The following is a 25,426-nucleotide window of genomic DNA, read 5'->3' on the forward strand; positions in this document are numbered from 1 at the left end:
GGGTCGCGGGGGGTGGAGTCTATCCTGACACTGGGCGAGAGGCGGGGTTCATCCTGGACAAGTCTCCAGTTCATCACAGGACAGACACAGAGACAGACGACCACTCACCCGAGGAGAGGAGAACCAGCCGGCTGGGGGATCGAACTCACGCTGTGAGGCGGCAGTGCTGACCACTGCACCACCACCTTTGTTATTTATTTGAACATTTTGTTTTTTAATTGAAACATGTGAATTATTTAGAATATTTTGTTATTTATGGAGAACATTAAAAGGAAGGAGGCAGTCTTACAATGTAACAGACATAAAAATCTAGATAATTCTCATGGAGTGGTTTACATCATCCTGACCTGACTGATCACATGATCACACAGGTGTATGGTGGAGGGAAAACTCAACAGGTCAAACTCTGGCACCATATGTTGTCCTCACATGTCCCTCATGACGACATTAAACCTTGTCTTAGCTGTAGAGTCTCTGTGTGTCTCTGGGTAACATGTGGACCTGATCAAACACTGAAACAGCAAAACCTGATTCACTTTACAGGCTGTTCTCCTTCCTGCTGGAGGATTAACTGTTCTGTAGATGAGTTCTGGTTACTGGTCTCCTCCTCCCCCTCCTCCCCCTCCTCTTCCTCCTCTTCCTCCTCTTCCTCCTCCTCCTGTTCATTCTTTATGTTTTTTGCAGCTCTGTTGGGTGTTGCTGCAGAGTCTCTGGTTCCCTGGTTAACATTAACTGTTTCTATCTTTTCAACCTTTTCCTTTGGTAAATGTCTCTTTTTCATTTTCAGATTCATGTTTTTTCATTTTTCATTTTTTTCCAACAAGGGGGGGGGGGGGGCAAACAGACATGGGTTGTGAATAAAGAGATAAGGATAAATAAGATTCTCAGTTTAACTAAAACATTCATGCGAATGGGATAAAACTGAAGAGAGAGAGACTTTACTTACCAGCTGCTGCTCCATGTGAGGATCAGGAAAAGAGTGAGTGAAAAGGTGTGCAGGGTTTAAACAGAGTGAAAAGGTGTGCAGGGTTTAAACAGTGAAAAGGTGTGCAGGGTTTAAACAGTGAAAAGGTGTGCAGGGTTTAAACAGAGTGAAAAGGTGTGCAGGGTTTAAACAGAGTGAAAAGGTGAACTCTATCAGCTAAATGAGGAAAGAACCAATCTGTGTTGCGGGAAGGGGAGGAAAGGAAGTGAGGTAAGTGAGGAAAGAAGTGTCAAAATAAAAGAAAAATATGAGTCTTTACTACATTCACCCACTGATACAATGACAGCTTCTCCATGAAGCAGAGCAGGGGTTTCTGGGAAAGCTTCACCTGCTTCAGGGTGCATGAGGAAGGAAAAGGGCTCAAGAGGTAAAACTCCAGGAACACTTGTAGTACAAGTGTAGAACAACTTTATTCTCAGACCAACAGTCTGTGTTCATATTTATAGTTTAAAGCACACTGAGGCTTGAAAAAGTGAGCTGATTGGACACTGAGACGGGTTCATTAAAGGTCGCAGGTGTCTTTACATTCACTGTTTATGACTAAAAACACATCATGTGTCTCTGTGAGGTCAAATCCTTCCTCATCAAACATCTGTAAAGATGAAGGTGAAATGTTTTAAAATCCTACAATGTTAACGTCCATCAGTCTTCTTCTCTGCTTCTGAAACAAAACACTGATGAAGAAACTGCTCCACAGCACTCCGAGTGGTCAAAAACTCCACAGCAGACCTTTAATTCACAGACCTGAAGACTTCTACTGCCTCCAGATCTTTTAGCTTCTACATTTACACAAAGGAAACTTTATCAACATTGTGTTAAAGAATGATTTGATCAGTGGTTCAGTTTAGATGTGATTGAATCTTACTGTCCAGCTCCTTCAGAAGAAAAGATTCATTCAGAAGTCTGACGTTGCAGATTTAAAGTCACGATATCACCTGAACTCTCACACTGACCGTCACCTTCTCCAGCGGAAACAACTCCAGTCGGTCTGGGAGCAACATCTGAACGTAAATCCTCCTCCAGCTGGATCTGTTGACCTCCATCCTTCTCCTCCATCCCATCATCCTCCACCTTCCTCTCTGTCTCTTTGCTCTCTGCCTCGTCCGAGCTGCCATCCTCCAGGACAAACAGGTTCTTCATGGAGTCTGCCACCGCCTCTCTCAGCTCATCCTCCGACTCCTCAAAGTTCCTGATGACAAACAGGAAGTTAAATTCATCTCACATAACTTGGGCTGCCAACAAACAGTTAGTGAGAAGACTCTTAGTTTTCACCGATTCATCAGACAAATCCACAAGGACAATCTTTAGTCGGGTGCAGCTCGAGACGTTTAACATGTCGGAGTGAAATCTGAACTCTGTTGGCCAACAGTAGGTCAGACTGGTACATCATCTGACAGGTTGGATTTCAGTTGGAGCAAAAGTTTACAACAGATCTCATTCATGTACGGCTCAGGTGAGGACATTTTATTTTGTGATTTCAGTAAAAACGAGCTGCATCAGGACCCTCTTCACTTTCACTGCTTGTACAAGATTTAGTCACAAAACTGCACAAACAAATAAATAAATTAAATAAATAAATTAAATAAATTAATTAAATAAATAAATGAATATCTGGATTGTGAATCCAGTTCTTAATAAATATTAAGAGTCAGCAGAGCCACAGAAACACGTTCATGGATCAGACGGTCAGATGTTCAGAGGGAGGAACTGACTCACGTGTCGTCATCATCTGATCTGGGCTCCAGACGCTCTTCATCCATCTCCACATCAGACTCTTCCTCCTCCTCCTTCCTCTCCTCTTCCTCTTCTGTTCGGTCCCTCTCTGGCTCTAAATCTGAGAGTGAAGATATTTCAGTGTATCAGTGTGTCTTGAGGTTTTCTGTCCATGTTCTGACATCAGTTAGTGATGCTGCTGTGTTCACTGCTCATCATCCTGATGTCTGACCTGCAGTCTCTGAATCCAGAGTCCAGGATGTGAGTTCAGCCTGAGCCAGAGCCTTCAGCAGGGTGTCGGGGGGGCCGTCGGCCCACTGCCTGCGACCTGCCTCCTCCTCACCTGAGGGGGGGCAGAGACAGGGGACATACAGGGGTCAGACTATAATAATAACAACAACAACAACAATAATTATAATTATGACACAACACAAACAACATGATTCTTCACTCAGCTGTTCTCCACCTTGTTCAGCCTCGACCACCGTGTTGTAGACAGAGTTGACGTCCATGTTGCCAAGAGCGTCCAGCAGAGTCTGAGGCGTCCTCTGGCTCCACCCCTTCCTCACCTCTGACCAACCCCTGAGCTTCATCTCCTCTCCCTCCTGGAAGCTCAGAGTTCGGTTCAGAGGGTCCACTTCCTGTTTGGAGAGTCGGGGACAGAATGAGAGACAGAAAAAGAGGAAGAGACAGAGAGGGACAGACAGACATGTTGTTACTGACCTCCTCCTTCTGTTGTCCTCCATCACCCTCCCTCTCCTCCTCTTCCTCCTTCCTCTCTTCATCCTCTTTCATCCCATCGTCGTCTAACCGGATCTCAAACATGATTCCTTTCTGCAGAAAAGACAAAAGATCAGATCAGATAAACAGCAGGTTAGATGACTGTGACCTTTAGTTTCCTGTGCTTGATAACTGTGTGCTCACTGAGATCCAGTCTTTACCATCACTTTATATTATGTTTATATCTTTCAGCAGGTCAAATGAAATTGGTTGAAAGCTACAGATATGTGAACAAAAGTCCTCAACAAACCCTCTGTAAATCTGACATGGACCCATTACCACCAGCTTCAATGTTTTGGGTCGACTGCCCACTGAAAACTGAGCTGTTTATACTGTGTTTGCATCAGACAGACCTTACCAGTGTGTTAAGACCTGAACTCTGAGTTGTTCTAATCTCACCTTGTCGCTGTGTTTTCTCCTCTGTTCTCTGTTCTCCTCTCTGATCTGCATCAGAGCTGCTTCAACGTCCTGCAGCAGGAAGGAGAAACATGTCAGAGTCTAATCAGTTTTCATCAGGGCTGCATGACTCTGTCACAGAGACTTCACCTGTAAGCAGGACTTATTAATTTAATGCCAGTCTTTACCTGTGAGATGTGATGGAGAGACTGACTTTGTTAGACTAGAACTGGACAAACTATGTATATATATATATACATACATACATACATATAAACATGTAACAGCTGAAATAAATGTGCAGAGCACGGCCTCACACCCTTTATAACCAGAAGCTGCTACACTGATCTTGTTAATGTAGTCGAGCTTTATAACCGCCTGCATCATCACATGGCAGAACTCAATATGCAAACAATGAAACTGATCATCTACCATGTTTTCAACCTTAAATCTCCTGCGTCTGGCACACAGACACAAAGACAGCAGGTAAAAACCTGACGTGACCCGTCTCATGTGTTTCAGCCGTTATGATCAATTGATTATTGGTCTTATTAATAATAAAGAATCCTTTAAGAGCATCTTTACTGTTATTTATGCAGTTAAAATGAACATGTGTGTTTACTGGAGGTTTCTTATAAAACTCTCTGAGTCTCTGCTCAGTGTTTTACCTGTACAGGTGCAGGTGAGGCTCTCTGCTGTTCTTTACTGTCTGCAGCAGCTTCAGTCTCTCTGAGTTTCTCCACCACAAACGTTCCCTGTTTGTGTTGTGGCTGAGCCTGACAGAACGAGACACAACAACAACATGTTGACATTTTACTGTCTTCTTGATCCTGGCTGGGACGAAGTGTCCTCGTCTGTTGGTACCTGCTGTTCAGCTCTCAGTTTCATCTGTCTCATCTCCTGCTGATACTGCTGTCTGATGATGTCCAGCTGACGAAGGTACTCCTGCACACACGTCCACAATATGATGTTTATCGCAATATTTAAAAAACAAAGTAAAATGACAACTTGACAAAATGTCTTTTATTTAAAAACAAATCCGACGTGTTCAGCATTTTTGTTTGTATGAAAAAAGTTTCAACATAAAGTGCTGCTGCTTTCCATCTTTAATAAACTCAAATAACAGCAGCAGTTGAGATCAATGTGTTCAGAAATCAGCATGAATGAAAACAGAAACACTGCAGCAGTCCTTTTAGAAAAAAAAAAAAATAATAAACCACGGTAGATATCTTCACAGTCCTGGATGGTTCTGAGAGTTTTTTTTTATTATAATGTTTCATCCCTAGTATTTGAGTAAATGTACTTAGTTACATTCCAGCACTGCTGTGTCTCCTGTGTGTCCTCCTACCTGCTGTCCTCCCTGTCTCCTGTCCTGAGGTGTGTGCTGGTGTTCAGGTTGTCCCACTTCCTGCTTCCTGTTTCGCTCAGCTGTGGACGGACGCAGACCCTGACAGTCAGGGAGGAAAAGGTCAAAGGTCAAATGTTAAAGCTGCAGTGGAACTGTGAGAAATAACCACCGACAGTAAAAAACTGCCGTAGATTTAAAATCATAATATCCAAAAAAAAAACAAAAAAACAACAACAACAATGTATAGACTCATATGATGATAATCCCACAGATCAAAACTTTGGACTCGGAGGTGTGACGTGTGATGGTGGTTGGATCTGCAGAGAATCCTGCCCTCTGCCTGTATTTCCTTATTTTTCCTCATTATTTTGATGTGCTTGAGACAATTTGTCGACCAAAATGTCCATATTTGACGTCCTGAGACATTCAGGTGCGTTTAAGAACAGCTCAGACAGATCCTACTGGTTCTATATTTCAGTAAAAAAATATTAGCATCAAAATGTACTCAAAGTACTAAAGTAAAAGTGCCAGGATTTATGATGCAAGTTTAATTTTACCCCTCACTCGGCCCAGAAACTTTTCATATTGTTACTCTGAGTGTGAACAAAGGGTCACTTTCCTGTTGTGGTTTTTCATGACACCACTGAGGTTTACAGCTCTGAGCCATGTGACCAAACCTGCATTAAAAAGCTGCCGATGCAGGAACACAGTGTCTTTGTATGAATTCTTATTTAATCCAGAAGGTTCAATTTATCCTTCAAACACATTTGTGACGTGATGTGTTTTGCAGTTTTCTCAGTGTGGATTTTTATCTGATATCTAATGAACCTGAATAATTTGACAGATAAAATGACTTCTTGGTCGTACCAGCTGTTTCTCTGCTCTCAGTTTGTACTGGTTGGCTTCATGTCTCCTCTGCAGGTATTCATTACGAGCTGCAGCCACACTGACACACAAACAGGGAGAAACATTGGTAATAATTTAGTGTTCAAACATTGAAAACAAGTATTCTTCAAAGTGTTTTCTGACAGTCTGTATGACTGAAGTCAGATGAACGGATTTTATTTTAGAGACGGTAAAAGAAAAGGTAGTAAATCACAATACATGTTATCCCAATACTAATCATATCACAGCATTTTTAAATTTCCTATCATGACTTCAGTATCGTGATAATATCACATCATGGGGCCTCTGGTGAGTCCAAACTCATAGTGCTAAGCTAACCAGCCAGTAGAAGGTTAGCTTAGCATTAAGACTGGAAACAGGAGTAAACAACGAGCCTGAATCACAACCTTTCTGACCTACACGAATAATCAATCTGTCAACTTTTATTATCAGATCCAAAACAATAACTCGTCTCTAACACTCACTGATTTTGTTCCAGGACACAACATGAGACACAGGAGCTCATCATTACATCAGTCTCACACGAACAGAACCAGCTTATGAAAACAGCTTTTTTCATACATGAGATCTCAGATTATATTAGAACAATAACCTGTTACACGTTTCAAACTAACCACTGATTTAACACAAAATACCTGCTCACTTCATTTCGGCCCCGGTCTCTCTGAATGCTTGTTTTGTCTGTTTTGTGATGTGATCTGGACTGTCGATCAAACAAAACCAGCAGCCTGAAGACGTCACTTTGGGTTTTGAGAAGATGTGACAAACTTTTTTTGCTATTTAAAAAAAAAGTCATCGATCACTTGAGCAAATAACAGATTAATCAATAATAAAAACAGGTGTATGGTGACTCACAGCTGGTATGGTTCCACAGCCTGGTCTGTACATCGCTCCTGAAGAGCAGCAACAGGATGAGGAGGAGGAGGATGAAGAGGAGGAGGAAGGACGTCCTCCTTGTTCCTCCTCTGGAAGGCGTCCAGCTGAGCGTGGTAGTGCTGGTAATGACCGACCGGCTGCTGCGGCTGCGGCTCATTAAACCTGCGACAGGAACAGAAACAGTTTCAGGTCACATGTGAAGTTCACTGAAACGTCACTGATCATATCTGAGGAAGGTTTGTGTTGATGGAGTGAAAGTCACCTGTTGTTCTGCCATCCTGCTGCCTCGCGTCTGTCTGCAGCTGCTCGTCCTGCTCTCTGATGAACAGACTGACGTCAGAACCACCGGGACGATTATTAAAATACAAAACAACACAAGGATCCAAATATAAGAGCCAGGTGTACAGATCTATAATAATTCACTACACTTGACAGCAGAGTAAATGTGAGCAGTGACATTCTGATCTTGGTGATTATTATTATTATTATTATTATCATTATCATTATTATTATTAAGATTATGATGGTTACTCTGTGGTGCGGGGGGGTGTAGACTCTGACAGGGACTCTCCAGTCTGTTTTAGCAGGAAGTCTCTTCACAGCAGCTCCAGGTCTCTCTGAAGGTCTGGACTTCTTCTCTGGATCACAGGAGAGTCTCAAATTAACAACAAGTGACTCAGTGTGACTCCTCTATAAATATTTGACACCCACAGGTGTCCTGAGCTCCCTGTTTACTCTGCTCTTATTCTTCTATCTGATTGAAAAAAATCAGTGAACTTCAGTTTAGTTTTAGTCTTAGTAATGTTAACATTCAGGCCCAAATAAATTCAGTTTTCAGCAGTTATCCAGAACAAACATCTGCAGAATTCTACAGAAAGTTTTTTTTTTTGTTGTAATGTGATGGAGAATATTAATGTAAGATAACAAGAATTGTTTTTGGGCAACAGTAAACAAACACAACACATTAAAACAAGCTAACATGACCTCAAGCTGGGCCGAAAGCACTTTTTAAAAGATTTTAGTAGAACCTTTAAATTTAAGACTCTTTTCCATCACCAACAGTTCAAAAGAAAGTGTGAATATTTGTTGGAAAAATCAATCATCATAAAAAGGAAGACACATGGAAACTACAATGTAAGGTTCAATGAGCAGAGAGAGCAAATGATTTATTTAGTGGTTAAATTACCACTTGAACACATGTACAAACAAATATATTAATAAATCAATATCGTCAATAGTATCAATCAATAGCAGCATCTCTTCTCTATTGTGTGAAAATCTGCAGAGATGTATTTGGAGTTGTGTGGTGCAGACTCTGTGTGTGTGTGTGTGTGTGTGTGTGTGTGTGTGTGTGTGTGTGTGTGCGTGTGTGTGTGTGTGTGTGTGTGTGTGTGTGTGTGTGTGTGTGTGCGTGTGTGTGTGTGTGTGTGTGTGTGCGTGTGTGTGTGTGTTAATAACATGTTAAACATGTTAAAGACAGTTGAGAAGGTGTGTTAGTCATTGTGAAGCAGACACTCCCTCAGTAACTTTATGTTCTGAAGTTACCAAAACACAACATGTGCCAAGACGTGATGCAGCTACAGTCTGTCCAATCAGGATTCAGCTGGTCACCCGTGGAGACAGAGCAACACCAGCGAGGAGGAGAGAGTCGTGTTTCTCTGCAGCTGATCAGATCAGCTGGAGCAGAGCCAGAACCAACAACTGAACGCTGTGGTGTCAGTAAATGACCACTGTGAGGCGCCACAGTCCAAATCACACACGACAGCTGAGAAGTGAAACCACCTGAAGATTCAGTGTCTGTCACAGCTGACATACTTTTTATTGTCTTACTGTTGTACTGACATGTGCAGTGTTGCCTGCTCTGTGTGTGTGTGTGTGTGTGTGTGTGTATGTGTGTGTGTGTGTGTTGTCTTGTTGTCTGTATTAAGGGCAGAACAATTGATCAAAATTGTATCTAACTTGCAACATGGCTTTCTGCAATTTTCAAATCACAGGAGTTGCAGTATTTGTTAAAGTCAAAATGTGTGTTAAAAAACAGACGTCCTGTCCTACACATCAGACAGATTCAATCAAAATAACAACAATGATGTAAAAATTATCTCTAATCATATCGCAATTGCAATATCAGTAAAAAAAAATGAATGAATTAGATATTTTTTCTAAATCGATCAGCCCTGCTCTGTCTGTTACCTGCTGTGTTTGCTGCTCTGTTTTTAGCAGCCTGAGACGCTGCTGCTCTGTTTCGATGAAGCACCGTGTGGCTGAACTCCTCCTGCATCACCTGCACACACAGGAAACCACACACACACACACAAACACACACAGACACACACACACACACACACACACACACACACACACACACACACACACACACACACACAGACACACACACACACACACACACACACACACACATTTAAACTTGTATACTTCTGATGACCCTCATTTGTTGAAGCAAATAATGAACACATCAGTGTGACATTTTTTACTGAAAACTTTATGTTCCATGAAGTCAACAGACTCAATTTTTGAAATGACAAACCATCGTGACCCAAATCACAATAAGGCTTATTGATAAATTCTGGTAATAGTTGATTTGTGCACAAATGAATGTTTCAGACCATTTAAACTGCCATTAATGTACCACTCTGTGTTATCTTGATATTTTCTTTGGTGAACATGTAGACGAATCCAGCGACTGGTTTGTGTGTTCTGCCATCTTTCTGCCACCATCACTGTGGTGACGTGTTACTGTCAGTGTCTGCTGGCTGAGTCTAAAAGTTTGCAAAACTCTTGCAAAATATTTCATGGTTTCAGTCAAAATGTTCATGTGGGGTTCCCTTTTAGACACCGTGTCTGCTGTTGTTTGCTAACAGTGACAGATGGATCATTGGATTGACGTTAATCAGCAGCCCTCAGACAGCAGCTCTCTTCATGTGAATTTTACATTTTGTTTTTGTCTGAAGTTGAAGTTTGACTGGACTGTTGGAGCAGCTGAACTGCACAGGTTCTTCATGACTTCCTAGACACTGTTGTCAACAGAAACATTATATGTTAATTGTGACGGCTCCCATTAATTTGCCTTCATACTGTAGGGAGACCCCACTGCAGTGATGGCGGCTTGTTAACTTCCTGTACTTCGCTGGATTCATCTATACATGTGTTAAAACTTTATAAATGAAAAATACTTTCTATGACTGCAGTTAACAGGTTCTTTTTTCCTCTCATCAGTAAACATATTTAAATGCTTTATAAAAGTTGTACTGCAGTTATAAATGTTAAAATTTGCTAAATTTTCTCTATAATATTTTATTAATTTGGGGACCCAATTCAAATCTCCTGTGACCCACCTATGGGTCTCGACCCTGTGTTTGGAAAAGACTGGTCTACAGTGCTGAAATGTTTGACTTTATTTCAAGGATATAAACTCAGTGGCCACCTGTAAAATATAATCCAAAGAGATAATAATGTTGAGTTTTGATGCTGACACTCTTAATTTAACTGCATGTTTATTTCTGATCTTGTTTTTTTCTGTGGTTTTAAACTGGACTGGATCATATATCAAGATTCAGGATTCAAGAACTTTATTGTCTTTGTGCAAACACAACGAAATTTCAATTGCATCAACTTCAAATGATGCTTTCAGTTGTTAAAATTCAGACACTAAAATTAAAGTTATAAAATTCAAACACTCCCCAAAGATGAAGTCTTACAACGACGTGTCTGATCCTGCTTCAGTACAAATAAAAACTGGATTTTCTCCTCCGGAGAGTTTCTAGTTTTGTTTAGAATTATTGACATTTTTTATTTATTGTCATTGACATGTTTTTCTTGTTTTCCTGTTCTTTTCTCTCTTATAGTTCCATCTCATGTTTACTGTTTTACTGTGTTTTGTTTGTGTCTTTCTTCTGTTTGTCCTCGTTGTTGTGGTTCTGTGTTTGTCACTTTGCCTCCTCAGTGTCCTGCTCAGTATCCTCCTCTTCCTGCTCTTTTGTTTTGTCTGTCAAACCACTTAAATATAAACTCTGTTTTTAAAAGTGCTACATAATTAATGAGACATTGGTTTAACTTTGTTGTGTCTGACTGAGCCTCCTTCGTCACAAAGCCCAGAAAAGATGGATAATTTATTTATCCTTTACTTTGATCTCTTTCACAGTAACAATGTTGGAAACATGACAGTCAAAATATATGACGATATGAGTTCTGTAAACTGATATTATTGATTTTTGGACTCTGAGTTACATCAGTTTGTGGTGTCTTGAAGAACATAAAGGTGTGTGTGTGTGTGTGTGTGTGTGTGTGTGTGTGTGTGTGTGTGTGTGTGTGTGTGTGTGTGTGTATCCTACACTTCACTGGCCAAGAAACCATTAACAAACAAATTAATCATCGTATCCAGTGATTAGTTCCTATTGTATTAGCTCACACTGATTTCTGAGATTAACCAATCAGATTCATCACCTGTGGGTCCAGGTGTCTGCTGATGTGCTTCTCCAGGAGGGGACGTTTGAGGACAGAGTTGACTGATGGACGGTCCCGGGGGTTCACCTGGAAAACAGAGTATGTGGTGTAAATTGTAATCTGTAAAGTAACTAGTAACAAGGTTTCAGACAAATGTAGTGGAGTAAAAACTACAGTATTTCCCTCAGAGAAGAAGTTGAGTAGAAACAGGTCCGTTTCTAGGTTTTTGGGGGCAAAATGTGCAAAATGTCTTTAATACTGAAGACTTATTTAGTGAACAAATGAACATTCCTCACTATTTTTTCTTCCATTTCTGGATCATCTATATTATCTTGATTCGAGCTGCAACGATTAATTGATTATTAAATTAAACAGCAACTATTTACATGATCAATTAATAGGTTTGAGTCATTTTTAAAGAAGAAAAGTCCAGTTTCTCTGATTTCAGTTTCTTAAATGTGAATATTTTCTGGTTTCTTTACTGCTTTCTGACAGTAAACTGAATATTTCTGAGTTGTGGACAAAACAAGACCAAACAACTGATTGATTAGTGGAAAAAATATTGTCAGATTGATATTTTTCATAATTTTTCCTCCAACAACTGATTGATCAATCATAAATATAATGGACAGATTAATCTGCAGTAAATCATTTACAGCCCTGATCTTGATGCATGTTATTGTAAACATATCCATTTGTTTAATACTATAAATACTGTGAATGAGAAATAAATGTATTTAGTCTGAGTCTCATTGGTTTTATTTCCTCTCATCAGGAAACGATATAGAACATTTTAGATGACTGAATTATAAGAATATAATTAAGATTAATTCATTATTTCTTTCACACTCTTATTTATTTAGTGACACTATACATTACATCTGGTGCATTTTATTTGGAAATTAGGCTAGATCTGTTAAAAAAGCAAACAAAAAAAACATCACCTTTCTCTCAAATTCAAATCACAAATCTCGAGTTGATTGCATTGGTTGCATTTTAAACTTAAAGAAAATAATAATAAATGTGAATCACTGGGACTCCTCTACGTAACGAAAATCATGAAAACTTACTGCAGGTTTACAGAATCTGCATGATAACGTCTGCCTGACAGATGCTACATTTTCTTTAAAATTATTATTTTAAATGTCAGGAACAAATTTCTAATACATAACTAAGTTAATTATTTAAAAAGAATATATAAAAATATCCCAGCTAGCTGCTAGCATTCTTGCAAAGTGTGACATACTGACGTGTGACTGAGTAAAGCTTCCCCACTGATCTCTGATCAGTGTCTTAATCTGAATATCAGCATGCATATGCAAAGAAACGGCCCTGAGTAGAAGTTTAGTTATAAAATGAAAATAATCCAGTTAAGTACAAGTACACTGGATTTGTAAGTACAGTACTTGTGTAAATATATTTAGTTACATTCCTACATTAAAAATCACCACTGAACAGCTGCAGCATTTGCAGGAGATGTTTTTTCAATTATTCAATAAACTGATGAAGTTCTTTGTATTTGTCCATCAGTGTCCCTGACCTGCTGTCCTGCAGGTCATGTAGCTCTATAAATATACTGTAATAAACAATAACACGGGCAGTGATGGAGGTCATAAGTACTGACAGCAGTGAAGTGACCACTTAATGATGTTATTTTATAGATGTGAAAGTTCTCCAAGTCTGTTCAAAAGGGAGTTTCCACTGACAGTAATCAGCTGTGTGTGTGTGTGTGTGTGTGTGTGTGTGTGTGTGTGTGTGTGTGTGTGTGTGTGTGTGTGTGTGCGCACGCTGCAGTGTGAGTCTGTCAGTGATCTGCCTGAGTGTCTGCAGGACACAATGGGAGCTTCCTGATGTGCAGCTCAGATCAACATCCTGAACAGTTTCCTGACATTCTCACATTTACACTTTCCTCTTCAAAAAGAGACGTTTTCAGTTTGAACTCAGACACGAGATTATAGGAAACTTCATCAGACTCCTGAATGAAGGAAAACAAGCAACTTCTGTCAGGAGACGTTCCAAATGTAACCATAGTTTCCTGTCTCTGTAATTTTATTAATTTCATGGAAAAATCTTAAAGGAGCAACATGTAGCTGGTGTACATGCAAAAATGAGTACTGAAGTCCAAACAGTGACTTGGAGCCACAGACTGTACATTAAATAGGTTGAAATCTTGTTTCATGTACGATCTATGGGTGAAGCGAGTTGTTTCCACCTGGCTCCTCCTCCTCAGACACAGTAGAGACAGACAGGCTGCAGGAGCTCTGCAGGAACTCTGCAGGATGGTAGCTACATCTGTCAGTTGTCTGTTGATGTAAAGTTCAGCCTGTTATCCTGAAAACAAAAGTCTATTCCTCTGAAAATGAACTTAGAATCTGTGCAGGAGAGTTTTGGATGAGCTGAAGATGGAAGATAGATATTCTGTTGATGCCAGAGAGTCACGAATTTCAATAATCTAAACAAGTGGTTATGAAGGCATGAATTACAGTCACACACATTACAGAAAAATCAATTAATAATTAAAAATTGTCTTGAGAAGGTCTGACCTTGAAGAGTTGTGTGAGCAGCAGGCGGAGGTCATAGGAGTAGCGGGTGTGGACTGGGTTGTAGCGCCCCCTGCAGATTTTACTGACCAGCTGCCGCAAACTGCTGCCCTCAAACTGCAGGGAAGGAGAGGCGGACACACACACACACACACACACACACAAACACACACAGTTGATTGACAAATTTATCATGTTGTCATTTTATCACATTAACTCAGATGTTATTGTGCTATTATCAACCAAAAGCTTTCCTTTGATCCAAGTACGGGGGTCTCCAACCCCAGTGGTTGGAACCACTGTTCTAAGTTCTGTTATACATGGTTAACAGACAGTTGATCCTGTATGAAGAACAAACCACAGTCTGGAGGAGCAATAAAATCATTTTTAAATAAATAAAATCACACTTACATCAATATTTTGAGTCAAATGAATGATTTTTGTTAAGTAACCATGTAATAAGCAGGATAATGTACAGTGAGCAGGTCATTATTGTGAAATAAACCCTGACATGGTGATGCAGGATCCTGACATGAAGCTGTAAATTATCCCCTACACATCAGCTCAGGCTGTGGAAAATGACTGTTTCTTTGTTTTTATTCTATTTATTTATGTATTGTTTACAATAATTTTGTCTTTTTCTGCTTTCATTAGGTAACAGTAGTAGGAAGATGACAGGAAATGTGGGAAATGCAACAAAGTTGCAACATACTTGAGTGGATTTGATCCTGTGATGTTGTGACTCACAGTCAGCATTTTTTCACTATTTTCTCACATTTTTCATACATAAATTATCGTTTGTTGCTGCAATATTTGTTATTTTCTTTAATTGAATGACTGGAGGAGTGCCCCCTGCAGGATAGATTAGTGTTAGTGTTAGCATTAGCTCAGTGTTAGCAGAGCCTTGTGTGTGTGTGTGTGTGTGTGTGTGTGTGTGTGTGTGAAGCAGCTGTGATGTGCTGGGTGTGGTGCAGCTCACTGGATGCCTCAGGGTGCAGAGTTCATACAAGACGCAGCCCAGAGACCAGATATCCCTGCAGAGAGGACACACACACACACACACACACACACACACACACACACACACACACACAGGAGGGCTGTAAATGCAGTCTGCCGTTAAGTTAACTCAGCTAAGAGTAGAAGTTTTGAAGCTCTACAGAATCTTAATGAATCAGGGAGTGTATCAGTGAAGTCATCATTCAGCAGCTTCCACAGAACATCTTGTGTAACTCGACATGTTTCCTGTTGAAACAGGAGGCTGGGACAGAACTCAGCTGAAGTCACAAAAAACAAAACCATCAGAGCTCGACAATGACTGAAATACACTGTGAGGAGGTTTTGGTTCTGCAGGAATATGACAGTGTTGGCGGGGTACCAAGAATGTGTGCTTGTTGTTCTGTCTTTGTGAGGTCCTACTAAAGTTTTAGACTTCAAGAAAAAGGAAAATTTGAAGACATTTTTGTCCCTTTCTTTACAGTCCTTTTTGACAGCTCAGACTTGGTTTAAGGGTTAAGTTTGGAATCAGGTTTATAGCTCATGGATCTCACAAGTACACCAACTCCAATCTCTCTGTGTGTGTGTGTGTGTGTGTGTGTGTGTGTGTGTGTGTGTGTGTGTGTGTGTGTGTGTGTGTGTGTGTGTGTGTCTGTGGGAAAGAGGAAGTAACACTGACCTCAGTTGTATCAAAACAAGAGCAGAAAAAAGAACAGAGCAGCGATCTGTCAGATCACACAGAGAAAGAATGGGATGTTTGCATGTGTGTGAGGTTCCCGGTGTGTGTGTGTGTGTGTGTGTGTGTGTGTGTGTGTGTGTTTGTACATGTTGCTGTTGTCGGGCACAGTGTGAACAGATGATAACAGAGTGATTACAGAACTGTTCACTCTCACTGTGACCACAAACAAGAAAAAAAAGCTCCTCTCTGCACTCAGGCTTCATTTTGACCTGAGAAACTTTCTAAGCTCCTCCCCCCTGAACATGTAAACTGCATGAGTTTCCCAGGAGAAACAACGAATCAGGAGGGAGCTGGACAATGGCCTCGAAGTGATATGATGACGACGATGATGTTGTATCTACTGTGTGTAATAAATGAGCTCTGTGGTTTGTTTCGGCTCACTGTGGTTTCAGATGGGTGTGACGAACAATATGAAGAGCAACAGAATGTTAATCAGTCAGAATTAATCTCTGCTTTGTTTCTGTGGTCGGCATTTTACAGGATCCTCCCTGAAGTGACCAGAAGAGACGGACTCACTCCACCCGACTGGTGCTGCAGGCTGATCAAAACAAACAACACTGCACCTGCCTCTTCTTTAGTGTGTGGATGATCAGATGTGTAAATTTAAAGTGTTAACATGACCTGAAGCACTTTATGAACAAAAAGCTCAGTAACTTTGCATTTCTGATGTCTTTCCTCAGTTCACAAAGAACATCATCAGGAAAAGAAGTGAAAGAATGATGCTTTTACAGCTTCATTACCATGATGATCCAGCCAGGTTAAAAGAGAGAGACTGAAAAATCTGACTTTAGATTCAACACACCTGCTGACACATTCATTTTGCTTCATAATGCAGCACACAGATCCATACTACAGCTCATATTCAGACTACACAGTGTGGATTGGACACGAAAAGCCTCAAACTAATTAACAGAACTTTGTCACTACTGCAGAGTTCCTTAAAGTGATTTACAGGCTCATCACATCATCTGTCCCCAGTTTGTCTTTCACAGAAACGCGACTGTTGATCGTGAGCCGCTGCAGCTCATTACAGAAGGTTCAGGTTGAGGCCGTCAGTGCAGAGTGACGTCATACATACGTCTTGTTGTTGTACGGTCGATTCTCACAGATCTCTGGGGACAGGTAGTACGGCGTCCCCACACATGTCCTGGCCAGCTCCATGGTGCTGCACAAACACAACACACACAGTCAGACTTCAACATGTAGAGTCAGTGAAGTCTTAATTACATTTATATGTGGGTTTTTGTGTATTTTACATCTGAAGGGGAGTCCGATGATTAATAGTCCTGACACACAAATCTCTTTCAGTTTCTGAAATTTTCTCTCATTTTTAATTTTTTTGTTAAATATTGTTTATTTGAAATGACTGAAATGAAATGTTTACATGTTAACTGCAATACAACTGAAACTTACTCAGAGACACTGATTTAATTCACTCTTTTGAATTCTATAATCATATGATGTGTTTTCAAGTAAAATCTTGATCTTAAACATAAACTACTAACTACCAGAGGGAGGTTATTGTTTTGCAAGTCTCAAGTCTTTGCACTCATGTCCCAAGTCAAGACAGACAAGTCCCAAGTCTTCAACTTTCAAGTTTCAAGTCCTGCACAAGTCATGATGTGTAATGTAAGTTATTTGAACAACAGACACACAACGTCAAACTCAAATTCAAGTCAAAGCTTTGGAAACAACAGCTGTTAAATGTACCCTGTAAAAATGAAAAAAGTTGAGAAAACTCAAAATTTCAAGGCAACAGTTACCTTTTTATATCTTTGAGTTTTGAGCCCAACTCAAATTCTTAAGTTTTGAAAAAGTTTGACCAACTACTGATGTTTTGTTGAGATAATTTACTTTTTTTTTCTAGATAAAATTTTATAAACTCAAAACCTTATATTTAAAGAAAATATTGAGTAAATTCATTGAAGTAAAAGTAAGTGTTAAAACTGTAATATTTTCAATTAGAACTATTTAATTTTTCAGGCACTGAAAAAAAAACAAATGAGGTTCACACTTCACTGTGACAAATTTTTGAGAAAAAAAATCTTAATTTCTAAAACTCAAAGATTCAAGTTTATCTACAGAAGGAAATTAAATTAGGTCATATTTCAAAACTTAAAAGTTCGAGTTGGGTTCAAAACTGAAAAATCTATTGCAGCGCTTTGACCTAGAATTTTAAGTCTATTTTTTTTTTGTTTTTTTACAGTGTAGTGAAGTAATAAATACAATATTTCCCCCTGAAATAAAGCGGAGGAGTAGAAGTAAGAAGGTAACATAAAATAGAAATATTTAAACAAAGTTTAAGTGCCTCAAAACTGAGTAAATGAGCTTACATTCCACCACTGATTATCTTATCATATTTAGTAGTAAACATTAGAAATATGTGGTGTTTATTCTCAGTATATTTACAGGACACAGACGAGTTCAGTCCTCCACCATGTGTGTGTTTACACGTCCTGGTCGACAGTTTGTGGAATGATAATGACTTGTTTGGAGCTCTTCCATGTGTTACACAGCGCTCAGTGATAAACAGCTGCTCTGTGTGTGACTGTGTGTGACTGTGTGTGTGTGTGTGTGTGTGTGTGTGTGTGTGTGTGTGTGTGTGTGTGTGTGTGTGTGTGTGTGTGTGTGTGTGAAGATGACACTGACTCACTTATTCAACATTCTTGCGATTCCAAAGTCCCCCAGCTTCACTTTCATCCCTCCGCTGGTGATAAAGATATTCTGGAGCAGAGAAACAGTGACTGGGCATGTGTGTGTGTGTGTGTGTGTGTGTGTGTGTGTGTGTGTGTGTGTGTGTGTGTGTGTGTGTGTATGTGTGTGTGTCTGTGTGTGTGTGTGTGTCTGTGTGTGTCTGTGTGTGTGTGTGTGTGTGTGTGTGTATGTGTGTGTGTCTGTGTGTGTGTGTGTGTCTGTGTGTGTCTGTGTGTGTGTGTGTGTGTGTGTGTGTGTGTGTGTGTGTGTGTGTATGTGTGTGTGTGTGTGTGTGTGTGTCTGTGTGTGTGTGTGTGTGTGTCTGTGTGTCTGTGTGTGTGTGTCTGTGTGTGTGTGTGTCTGTGTGTGTGTGTGTGTGTGTGTGTGTGTGTGTGTGTGTGTGTGCGTGTGTGTGTGTGTGTGTAAACAGATATGATTGATGACAGACAGTGATGTCTGTTGATGTCTGTGGTCAGTTGTTATTCTGGGAGTTGGCTCACAGCGAGCTCTTTGTTCAGAACAAAGCTGAGCTGTGGACACTTCAGCCTCACAATCCTCTCAACTCGTCATGATAAGACTCGTTAATTAAACAGTTTCACCTCAGGCTCTGTGAACCATGTTGTTGATCATGTTCAAGTTCAACCAGGAATGTTTGTACAGTCTGACAGAGGGGTCCGGGCTCGGCTCGGTTACAGGGATCACAGATCCAGAGTCTGTTCAGTTTCAAACTCTGTGGACTGTAAAAACCTTCCAGCAGCACCTGTGTTCAGGTTGGAGCCACATCTCATGTTGTAATTATGAAACTATCTGGTGTCATTTTATTTGAAAACAATGACAATAATTGTTAACAGCCTTTAACTCTGCAAACAGACGGATGTTTCAGCGATACTGTGACTCTGATGAAGACACAGCAGTGTTGAAACATTAACCGCAACCAGCTACAAAACAGCCAAATGTGGCCAAATACTTTGTCGCCAAGCTACTTTGGCCAGCTCAACTTTGATTTGTAGCACATCACACCCGACATACAGTGACAAGTATCGGTCAGTTTCTGGTTTCAGGTTATCAGCTTCCACTGAAAATGACTTGTACACTGATGCTTTACAGGTGCACTGATGCACCTGTAGTCTGAAGATACAAATAATCTGTTTACACAATTAAAGCTGTAAATGAATCAGTGTGTTCCAGACCATTTTATTCCCTAAAAGCTGAGAGCATCTAATTCAGCTACTGAAAGATGCACAGGGAACACCAGTTAACAGAGTTTTGTCTGAAGGTGTGTGTGTGTAATGAACTGACAGTGGATGTGGCTGTGTGTGTGTGTGTGTGTGTGTGTGTGTGTGTGTGTGTGTGTGTGTGTGTGTGTGTGTGCGCAGCAGTCAGGCGTCAGTCATGTCAGAAGCAGGTACCTGAGCTTTGATGTCTCTGTGGAGGATCTTCCTGTCATGGATGTGTTTGAGGCCCAGACAGATCTGAACGAACCAGTCCACGATCTGAGAGTGAACACATTTAACAACACCACTCAGTGTTCAACATTAACCAACAAAAAGTGACTCTGTGGCCGAGTTTTATCCCCTCACAGTGATCCTTCACCAACACAACGTTACACTTCAAACATCCTGATCCCTTCACAACGTTTAGTTCATCGTTCTCTGAAAACAGCGACTCAAACCGCTGACTCCGTCCTGACACAAGAACCACAAACACAAAAAGGTGACTGAAAAAACAAAATGGCAACTAAAATGTGTGAGTGAACATTTGCAGGAGTTTAAGTGTGACACATCATAATGTGCTGTAGAGTGTGACACCAGTTTCCTCAACCAGCTGAGAAGTTGAGCTCGTTTTTCATCAGAAACTCCTCATCAAGTGTCACAGTTAAAGAAAGCTGCTTTGTTAAAGGTCACATTTTATGCAAAATACAAAAAAAATTGTGTCCCTGGTGTCTTTCAATTCCCCAAAACATGAGAAACCACCATCCTCTCTCTCTTTTTTGTTTGCAGAAAAGATTCAGATTTGCCTCCTATGATGATGTCACAAAGGGCTTAACACCACCTCTGGACAGGTGACTGTCCTGGATCACAGGGGGCGGGGCCTGCTCCCCTGAGCAGGAAGCTGACCAATCAGCAGACTAAGCTTTTTCAGGAAGTGGAGCATGAGCTAAAACTGAGTGTTTCAGACAGAGAGTGGCTAAAGGAGCAGTGTAAGAGAAATAATGTGTTTTATGAACACTAAAGCCTGTAAACGTGCTTCATTCAGTCCCTCCAGGATTTCACAGCAGCTTTTTTGGGGACTGTTGCTGCCTAAAATGCCTGATTTCACAGCAGCTTTTCTAAAAATTTGCAAAGCATGTCACTATGTTTTTAGATGTTTTTTGCAGGAACAAGTGCAAATTGCAACAACAATGAAAAAAGTTGCAATTAATTTTTGTATAATTCATTCAAACCAAAGCCAACGTCTTCCAGACAGAAAGAAACCATCTGTTCTGACTGTTCTATCTAACCTTAACAGAGAGGCTCAAGATTATAAAAATTCTAACAAAATTTGCTTTAAATGTAAAATGTGGAAGTTCACTATTAGAAACCCCAAATAAAAATATGAACCAAAATGACCACAATAAGTCTCCTTTAAATTGTTTTCTCTGTGTTGTTTTTACACAAGTTTACATTTGAGCCACCAAAAATGTAGTTTGACCACCAACTTTAGGAGCCTGATGGCTTGTGGGGGCGGTGCTTAAAAATATTAGCATCTATTCCTGATCACTGTGTTCAATATATTATCAATACTGGATAACTGAAATGCTTTCAATGCTGATGTTTTACTGTATCGATACATTCTCACAATTTCTGTTTCTCTGACCGTGACATCCATTGTTATATTTATCTTTTAATAAAAATATACAATTTTATGCCCCCAGTGTCATTCAATTTTTTTCCCTGTGGTATCAAATATTAATATTTTTCAGAGTACTGTAGCAAAATGACAAATTCTGGTATCATACACATAACACATAACACTACTATGCTGCAACGATTAATCGGTTAATTGATCAGATATTTGAGGCTGTCATCTTGGACTCTGAGAAACACTGATCAACTTTTTTCATCATTTTCTAACATTTTATAGGCAGACAGCTATTAATCAATTAATCAAGAAAATAACTGACCGATTAATCAACAGTGAAAATCATTGTTAGCTGCAGCTGTACTTGTGTGTACGAGTACCTGCTCCTCAGTGAAGGGGACGCCTCTCTGCAGGTTGATTTTCTTCATCAGATCTCCTCCATCACAGAACTCCATCACTATGTACAGGCTGCCCCGCTCTACACACACACACACACACACACACACACACACACACGCACGCACACACACACACACAGAGTGAAGACACACACTCTGACACTGGATGACATGATGGTGACGTGTTGTTAAACTCACCTTGAAATGAGTTGATGAAGGTGACAATGTTTGGGTGTTTCATCTTGGACAGCAGCGTCACTTCTTTCTTGGACGCTTCCTTTTCCCTCGCTGACATCTGAGCAGTGAACACACCGTCAGTCCAACTGCCTTCACATGTTAAAATGAACACAGAACTACAACAGCTAGCTACATGTGAGCAGTGGGTGATTAATGTGTTGTGATGAGAAACTGTCGTACGTTTGTGAGGCTGATCTGTTTGACCACACACTGTCTGTCTCCACCTCCCACATCTTGAACCAGGAAGGCTTTCCCAAACGCACCCTCTCCGATCTGACGGATGACCTCATAGTTGTTCATAACAGCTGGAAGACCTGCGACAGAACATACAACAAAGAACTAAAGCCACATGTGAAGACAGAACGTGTATCAAATTATAAAATAAGACATGTTCTAATGGCATTTTTTCCTTCCTGATACTGACTTTTGTATCAAACTGACCTGCTGTAAACCACTCACCCTGTCTGGGGGTGATATGACTGCTATCATAGTTTCACTACACGGCTTGGTTAAATACTCAGTTCTGATTGGTCAAATGCAGCATTCTAATGTTTGTTATTTCTGTACAACAGACCGTTGCTATGGACATTCAGGATGGACTATGCTATGGACAAATTCAGCGTACAGGATGATGGTGGGGAGTAACAGGGTCCTAAAATGTTTTTATATGAAAAACCACTAACAACTTATCAACTTACCATTATCAACTAATTGTTACAGCAGTACTTGTATAAACTGTTGTGTAGTTGGGGAAACTAATTTAAAATTGTAGTTTACCAAAAATACATGCTAATTCACAACTAAAAGTAGTTAAACTACATTTTAACTACTCTCAAAAGTGTAGGTTGTCAAACTAAAATTATTTCAAAAACTGGTTATTCTGCAGCCAAACTACATAACAAGAAATGATCATAATCTGAGATTGGGGTTTCATATTGTTAAACAGAGACACAACTGAAGTGACACTGAGTAAAGTGTAGAGTGTGTTTGATTTATGGACCAGGGCAGCCCAGTCCTGACTGAGGCAGCCTGAGGAGGTGTTGAGGTGGAAGTTCATGGTATCCAATAGTAGACATCATGGTCGCAAACCAGAGGTGATTTTAATCAAATAGCAGGTGATAGTCATAGGCCTGGTCTATACAGCTGAAAAACCTGTCACAGTTTCATATCGGTCAATATCAGTATTTATTGATCATGCAGGTTGCGACTGATGACATGTTGTGTGCTCTAATGGGTGGAAAACATCATGAGGATATTATGATTTTCTTAATTAACCAGGCAACATAAACTACATGAACCAAAACAAGTTAACAACTGACAAAGCTTCTGAGATGTGAATGTATAAACTACCACCAAACTACTACAAACTGTAGTTAAACCAGTACTAAATGTTATTAACTCTCCCCAACACTGAGTTTAATTTATAACAAATATCATATATATTTGATATATATATCTATAAACTCTTCATGTTTTGTGTGTGTAAACATCTTATTTTAACTAACGTTGTCAGATAAACGAACAATACCCTCTGATATGTAAGCTAGCCTGCCTCATATATGTCTGTATGTTCTCTCCACCACTGTCATATATGAATATAGACAATATTCCTCCACAGTTACCTACTTTGATATTATTCAGTCTGTTGTGGTTAATTTCTCGTTTCTGTAAGCTAACGTTATAAAACTTGCTGACAGTTTTCTCAGAGGTCCTGACCGGCGGAGGAGCCCGTTGCTATGGAGACAAATACACGGGCGGCTAGTTTTCAAGTTAGCATGCTAACACAAGTTCACTTTCGCTGATAAAACGCATTTTTTCCCGGTTTTCAGTGTCAGATAAAAGACTCCTCTCACCTGTTATAAACTCGTCTTCTTCTCAAAGGTGAAATAAGGCGGCGGTAACCAGTTCAAACCGGTTAAAAAGACGTTAAAGTACATCAATACTGTCAGAAACCCGTTTGTCATAGACAGCAAGTGCGAAGAGAAACCACAAGGTATGATGGGAGGTGTAGTTGTACTTGTGTTTCTTTTGAATGACCTCGATCAAACTTTTATCAACAAATTAATCCAATAAACACGAAGTTAGACTCAGTTTCACCCTCATGTTTCTATAATAATCCTCAACAGCAAGTTTATACTTTACTGAGATTATCTATAAATTTTAACGTGTTACAAGAACTTAAACAGAATATTTAAAAACAGTATACTTAAACAGAATATTTAAAAACAGTATACTTAATAAGTATATTTTTAGAAAAATAATATTTTTTTATATTTCTATTTTTTTTAATTATCATTATATTTGGATTATTATTTTATTTGAACAATATTATAAAAATGTATTTAAAATAAGGAATATTTGTTTGTACATCAGGAAAACATTTGTGAACCCCTTTTTATTTATTTGTGGATTTTCTTCTATTTATACAGAACATATGTATTAAATAATATCTGTGTAAATAAAAATATTTTGTGTGCACCGATAAATATCATATCATCATATCCTATCATGTAATTTACATATAAATGCCAAAATACATCTGTGAATCCTTCTGTGTGTTTATTCATAGTGAGGCTGATCAGACTCCACCTAAAATAAATAAATAAATAAATAAATAAACAAACAATAGGCGTTTTAAACAGCAGCCATATTGACATGAACTAGTTGTGTAAACACAGGTGTTATTGATGATGCTAAGTCAGGTTCCATTCCATTCAGGTCAAACAAAGTCAGACAGGCTCTGCTACACTAAATGTAATGGTGCCTCGATTAATTTTATCAGTTACACACCTGTTTTTGCACCACTAGTCTATTTCTTATCAATATTTTATCTTTTTTTTTCATTTATTATCGATTAGTTGTCAACAGGAAATTAATTTGCAACTATTTTGCTAACTGATTAATCATTTTCCAGTAAAAAGCCAAACATTATAGCATCTTAATTGTGTGAATTTTCTACTTATCTGAATTTTAAATGATTGTAAACTGAATATCCTTGGACTGTTGATCAGATACAATTTTTCATTTTCAAATACAGTATATTTGGCCAAATGATAAATCAATCAATTGTGAAAGTAATTGGGTCATTAATTAATAACCAAAATAATCCAAAGTCACAACCATTTGTTGAATTGAATTTGGATGATTTGACTTTTAATTTTAAATAATTTTACAGAGCGGTTTTTGAGCATATTGATCGATTCTCAGCTGATCATTTTTACTGAAAACAAACCTTCATCAGTTAAACCTTAAATCAAACACTGTCAATCAATGTAGAAGAGCAGGAAGATTATTTTAATGGTTTCGTTTTAATTTAATTTGAACATGGTCGTGCACTGTCACATTTTATCTGCACAATATCAGTTATTTTATTTAAAGATCACTGAATGAAACACACACACACACACACACACACACACACACACACACACACACACACACACACAGTGTGAGTGCAGTGATGACATCAGTAAAAGTGTGTTTGTGTGTGCGTTGTGTGTCACCTGACCTCCTGAT

The 25,426-nt window shown here is 39.4% G+C and overlaps 1 protein-coding gene across 1 annotated transcript; it reads right to left on the reverse strand.

The window, feature by feature from the left end:
• Nucleotides 1–1,847: 1,847 nt before the first annotated feature.
• On the reverse strand, nt 1,848–23,891 carry nek5 (NIMA related kinase 5). The gene is made up of 24 exons (XM_084724205.1): nt 23,764–23,891; nt 22,091–22,224; nt 21,872–21,968; nt 21,656–21,753; nt 19,844–19,927; nt 18,394–18,464; nt 16,819–16,905; nt 14,985–15,039; nt 14,009–14,122; nt 11,466–11,552; nt 9,195–9,285; nt 7,536–7,642; nt 7,267–7,334; nt 6,984–7,166; nt 6,090–6,168; nt 5,223–5,321; nt 4,739–4,819; nt 4,549–4,650; nt 3,878–3,946; nt 3,422–3,532; nt 3,165–3,339; nt 2,931–3,041; nt 2,702–2,819; nt 1,848–2,174 (listed from the first exon to the last, which is right to left on the reverse strand). Exons 2-24 carry the CDS (start codon nt 22,208–22,210, stop codon nt 1,877–1,879), a joined length of 2,505 nt encoding a protein of 834 aa, XP_084580331.1. The 5' UTR covers nt 22,211–22,224; nt 23,764–23,891; the 3' UTR covers nt 1,848–1,876.
• Between the last annotated feature and the right edge of the window lie 1,535 nt (nt 23,892–25,426).

Source organism: Lutjanus erythropterus, chromosome 8, assembly GCF_056507025.1.
Source record: "Lutjanus erythropterus isolate fLutEry1 chromosome 8, fLutEry1.hap2, whole genome shotgun sequence".
NCBI lineage: Eukaryota > Metazoa > Chordata > Actinopteri > Lutjaniformes > Lutjanidae > Lutjanus > Lutjanus erythropterus.